This window comes from Antrostomus carolinensis, unplaced genomic scaffold (genome assembly GCF_000700745.2).
Source record: "Antrostomus carolinensis isolate BGI_N321 unplaced genomic scaffold, ASM70074v2 scaffold42240, whole genome shotgun sequence".
Classification (NCBI taxonomy): Eukaryota; Metazoa; Chordata; class Aves; order Caprimulgiformes; family Caprimulgidae; genus Antrostomus; species Antrostomus carolinensis.
In genome coordinates this window covers 5,086-10,925 of record NW_010291385.1, presented here as the reverse complement: position 1 = coordinate 10,925, position 5,840 = coordinate 5,086, and the positions used below count along the sequence as shown (strand labels likewise).

The 5,840-nt window shown below is 38.3% G+C and overlaps 1 protein-coding gene across 1 annotated transcript in view; it reads right to left on the bottom strand.

Annotated features, from left to right (window-relative positions):
• Nucleotides 1-5,114, bottom strand: part of AHRR (aryl hydrocarbon receptor repressor) — a 28,683-nt gene extending 23,569 nt beyond the window's left edge. Inside the window, exons 1-2 of the mRNA XM_010176138.2 lie at nt 5,025-5,114; nt 3,371-3,475 (exon numbers count right to left, since the gene is read on the bottom strand). Of these exons, the coding sequence (XP_010174440.2) occupies nt 3,371-3,475; nt 5,025-5,114 (195 nt within the window). The remainder of the gene's footprint in view (nt 1-3,370; nt 3,476-5,024) is intronic.
• Between the last annotated feature and the right edge of the window lie 726 nt (nt 5,115-5,840).

Below are 5,840 nucleotides of genomic sequence, written 5' to 3'. Positions count from 1 at the left end.
GTGTGAAATACCAGTGAGCACAGAAATGACAAAGCAGGCCAGGTCTGGCCTTTATCAGTATTCATTAGCAAGACAGGACATCACAGAACCAGGCAGTCTTACTCCATTAACATCTGCCTGGGAGCTGCCTGGATCATCCAAATTTCTTTTTAGTTTTTGTGACATTTTTGATATAAAACATTATTTTCACACCTGAAAAGAATTATGTCCAGTACATCTAGAGACAGAGATACCATAAATCCTATGCTGCAGCCTACAGCAGTAGAAGACCTACAAACATAACAAAGAAGGAAAGGAAGCCCATCAATACGTCTCCTTCATCAGCAAGTGTCGAGACAGAAATTTGAACATCAGTGATTCTTCCATAACAAGCAGAAAAACTGCAGGAGCAACTGTGAGGTGGTCAATAAAGTCCAAGTGACAATTTCAGCAGGGGGCTGCTTAGTATATGGGTGATGATTACACAAGAAGCAGTGTCAGTGTTGATGATGGGGCCACTGCCTGACTGCATGTCTTTGAGAAAACAAGTCCAGAGATGGCCACCCTCTCGACAATGGGCATTTAATGCTTCTGATAGGATAGTATAATTTGTGAAAATTACACATGCATTTGGAATGAGGAATTTCCTGCACAACAGTGTATACTCTGAGTCTGGACTTGAGACTGTGAGTGCAGTATAGCTGGGGGAAGAGCAGGAGGTGGCTAACAGCCATGAGTTGATTACTGCAATCAAGGCTATTGCCTAGATACCCACCAGTGATTGATTCTTATTTTTCCAAGTCACCATTTTATCGTGTTTCTCCACTCCATCACTCCATAAATTCTACTTGGACTTGCTGACTACCAGTACAATTTATTTTCAGTTATGGGTTTGGCCCAGTGTTCTTGAAGTATTCAGTAACAAGCTTCAGAAACTGAATGTGGCCCTTTTCTGCCAGAAGGCATGTGGCACAAGGGTTGCAATACCACCTGTCTTGGAAAATATTTTGAAAGGGCAAAGGTAAAAATCATTACTGAAGTCAAACAGTTGGAGTATGAATTCTCCAAGGAGTACAAAGATTGCAAGCATGAAGTGTACTCAAATCACCATTAATAAAATTGGACTTTGGTTCTTAGAACTTTATCTGTCTTCTCTCCAAAGGGAAACACAGATGTCAAGAAAAGACTCTCTTATCCAGAAGAAGTGATCTTAAAACTCTGGAAGAAATTATTTATTTAGATACCTGCTGTGCTCCACTAAAAAGTCTTTGATAAACTGGTATCATTGTTTATTCTATGATTGCTGATGAAAGCTATTTGACTATAGCTGTAAAAAATCTCTATAAATTAAAAAAAAAAACCCACATGTTGTGTCAGAGGCCTTTAGAAATAAAAAACATTTCAAACATACTTTGAAGACAGTCTAAGTCCATTATTTTCTTTCAAGCTGAAAGGGGAAGTACTGCATTGTTTCAAGACTCGAGAGTCACAGATACTTTATTTACCAGTTATTAGGGTTCTTGCTATTCCATATTCTATCTATACACAGAACACAGTGATCATACCCACTAGGAAAAAAAATGCAATTATCCCTGGTTTTCCACTAACATTGCAGACAGGGACAGTCAGGGACACATATTTTGGTGATTCATATTATTCTGGTTTGTATTATATAAAGCATCTTGGATAGGTAGCACATTGCAAGGTGGTGTCAGAAGAAGGAAAGTTGCCTTTGACAGCTGAAAAATATCTTTCAAAAGCTAATAAAGTGGCCAGATTCACAAGTCAATATACAAAGCACAGCAACAATCAGCAAGATGGTTTGCTTCTCCTTGAAACGAATCACAAATGCGACTATTTAGTTAAAACGACACAGTCCCTATTAAACGACAAAGTGAATTTTGTTAAACAACCCAAAACCCCATTTTTCTTCACATGCCGTGGCCACTGAATGAGCATCCCAGCCAAAATCACAACATTCCCAGCAAGACCTAGGGAAAATTCACCCTCTTACTCTAGGTCAGACATGCCCATAAATGAAGCCTGGTGAATACATTCATATTAACATGCACTTAATCATCTAGTTAATGATCCACATTAAGTATGATCCAGGATAAAATATCTCCCGTATGTTCAAAAGGAATGTGACTCTCATATACCCTGTAGTAAGCAGATCATTCGCATATTCAGTAGTATTGGTCTGTTGTAACCTACCTGAAATTACATCTCAATGTTCTCTCCATGTGTTCATAGCAGTAGGGCTACTGTTTGAAGATCCTTAATGATTATAACTTGTGGGCATGTAATATACATCCAACAAAACATAAAGATAGGAAAGCCTCGTTAAAATTAGATACTCACTGTATTTATAATTTATTGTATGCCCTGGACTCCCTGTTCATTGAGAACAGAAATGACTGCAAATAATACCTGACAGCCAAACATCTCATTTTGGAACTAATGACTAATCAGGTGCCTCTGTGTTACTTGATTTGAAATACAAAATTAAAATCTTCTACAGTATTAAGAGGAAGGAAAGCAGGGTTCCCGTTTCCATTCCAGACTTCAATGACTTAGGATATTGGATCTCATGATAAAATGTCTTTTTTCTTTAATAGTATACAGCATTTATTTGCTAGAGGCTGATTTAATTTACATCTATATGTATCTCAGAGCTGTCATTAAAACATAATTTTTATACCATTAATATTATCCTATCCAAAACAACTGTACACATGTAATCTTAATCACATAGGAATTTCCAAGGACCTCAGTGTATAAAAGGCATTATTACATCACTTGTTTGAAATGCAGATATATCTGGGATGGACTGCTGTACTCTAGCTGGTTCAGTAGTTCACAGCAGTATTAATTCTTCATCCAGATTAATGGATCCAATTCTCTGCAACAGTATTGGCCCCTTTATGTTGCTCTGCCAATATAAAGTTGTCCTAAAGGGGATAAAAATACACAGAAGAAATAACTTCTGCACACACGGCTTCCCTCAGAGCACTGAGCTGAGGAAGGAGGATAAATTAAAATATCCCAGAATAATCTTAACTCAGATTGCAAGTTCCTGTTGGCACCCTCAAAATATGGGTCAAGTAAAATAGACCTTTGCTGCCACTCCAAGTGAAAAAGAAGTGTGAACTGGCCCACTGGAGTTCACTGGTAATTTCGAGGATGTAGGGGTGCAAGGTACAATTGCCCAAACAGAGACTGACTGGGACTATCACAACTGCCAGTTTTGCTCTTGCAAATTACAAGTGTGATTCTTGAATGACTCACACCAAGACCAACCAGTTGTTCGAAGTTGCCACAAAGCATTAACCAGAATATATGATCAAACTGAAGAAATTAGAGCCAGAAAAGACAGTATTTTTTCACTCACTTCTAGTAGAAGTCCACCTTCTTGTACAGCAGTCTTGTTAGATACATTGTCTTCTTTTATTGTTTGTCCAACTTGCTTCTTAAAGTGCTTTTCTTGAATGGCTGTTGGAAAGAGTTATTATCAATTTAGAAATCACAATTATTAGGGCCACTAGACTAAAATTCTTATTTAGACACTTAACATGCATTGATTGAATTGGGATTTACTGTCTTTGTGGTCTGGATCTCAGTTACTGACAACTTTCTTTTGCTGTGAGGGAGATAGATACTTATTTGGCAGTCCAGATGTTTTTTATATGAAATATCTATCACATTTTTTATTGAACACATTTTTTCCATTAGTGTACTCTGCATACAGCAACAACCAAAACCCACAGGAAAGAAACAAAAGAAAGTTAGCAAGTTGTTTTGTTTATAAAAATATGTATAATGACAATATAAAGAAAAGCCTATATAGCTCAGAAGACAAGGGACTGAAATAAGTTTCTGGTTTTCAGTGTTAAACTTCTTGGCAACAGATTGTTTTCAGTCTCATTTTACTCTATTCAATTCTTTGAGTCTGAGCCTGAGTGTAAAATTCAAGGGAATGTTCTTAAACTGTTTAATTTTTAAACAGAGGATTAAAGTTTGTTTTTAGCAGGTCATTTACGACATTAAATTTGTAAAAATCTCACTATAGATTAAAATTGCGTATATTTTTCCTTTGTGGGTGTCAAAACTGGTAAGTGCTCTTTCTGAAAATGTATTATCATTGCTTGATCTGAAATATCTTTGAACGTTCAGGTTAAAGTCTTCATATCAATATACCCCACAGAAAAATCCCTGAAATACAGTCCCAGTTCTGGGGATAGTGGAAGGCTGACATCACTTGACACATTGGGCTTCTGCATCATCTAGGGAGTATGACAGGAACCTGTCTTTTATCTTTGGTTAGTAAAAATTAAGAAGCCTGTTTTACTGCCCCGTCCCAGAGTTGGGTCATACAAATATCCCTGCAGAAAACAGAGATTCAGTTTTCTGTTTGTTCTCCTTTCCACGGAGAGAATGAGAGAGGAAAGCATACCAGTGAGATTAGCTGGGACATTTGATACACATTGTCCCTTCCAGCTAAAGGAGAGCTGGAGAAGCCTCAGCCAGAGATGGTTAATAAAAAAGGGCTGAGATGGACAGGAATAGTTTAAGAGAGTAAGAAGAGGAGACAGTCTGCAAGCCTCTAATGCTCTTGAGCTTGTTACTAAAGTCATGACAATGGGATTCAAATTTTTAGTAAGACACCAAATTAAGAAAAACATCTACATTTTTAAACAGCTTGCATAATATTTGTTTGGTAATTACTGAGGATGCTATCAAAATGGAGTAACTTCCTTTCCAAAGGGCTGTATGAGAGCCCCTTATCAATGCAACAGCTTAGTGAGGGACTGTTGTAAGATATATCAGCGTTTGACAACAGATAATGACAATGCAGAACCACACTGACTGAATATGCGTGATGGTTTTTTTGCTTACTTTGTAAATATTTGCAAACAGAGATAACGTCGGTCATTACCCCAAAGCAATCATCTCAAATGTATAATTAGATGTAATAAATCCCTCCCCTGGGCATGGGAAAACACATCAGGAAAATCCCAAGCTGCCTAAAACAGATCCCTACTCACGTTTTCCAGCCAAAACAATTTTGTGATTTCAGACTTGTAAGCTAGACTGCTATGAACAGGACACACAGACTCTTCAATCTGCATTTTCATTTTGGTATACCTTTTGAACTAATAAGAACAGACATATGGACACTCATGACAATAGGTTTTAAAAACCCAGCCCCTATTCCAATGGCCTCTTCCAGAGTTTCCCCCCTCAGAAAAGATGTTTTTGTAATTACTGACACAGTGATTTGCAGTTTTTATGCAGGTTAAAGGACAGACAGGGAGGGGTCGAAGGAAATGAAGGTTTATTTTTTTGATACGTTCTTTTGGTGTTGTGAAAATTCCACCAGCTCTAACTTCATCATTAGTGGAAACTATTATTTTACCCGACTGAGCGGGCCAGAGCTCCCTGCCTGTTTGTTAGCCTTCAGGCTCACACAAACACAGCGGCAGAAGCACAAGAGATGTTTGTTCCACAGCTCGTCTGGCTACTATAAATTCCATCTCCAAATGGAAAGTATTTTAATGTTATTTTGCCAGCTAGAGTTACCCGTATGTTAGGCCACACACATCCGTTTCATAACATACCCTACTCACTGGCCTGGGCTGCAAGGAGAACCATTGCACCATCAAAGATGAATGATACCCTTCAGGCCAAGAAGTCAGAGCTCCTCAGAGACAGGGACTTTTGTTCTTCCCACCTGAGGCAGCAGAGCCACTGCTCACTGATCACTCTTGTTCTGCCTCCCTGCACTGGAAATACTCTATTAATCCACCCAGGGCTTGGCTGATACTGCAGTGACAGCTCAGAAGAGGTACTACTACAGGTGA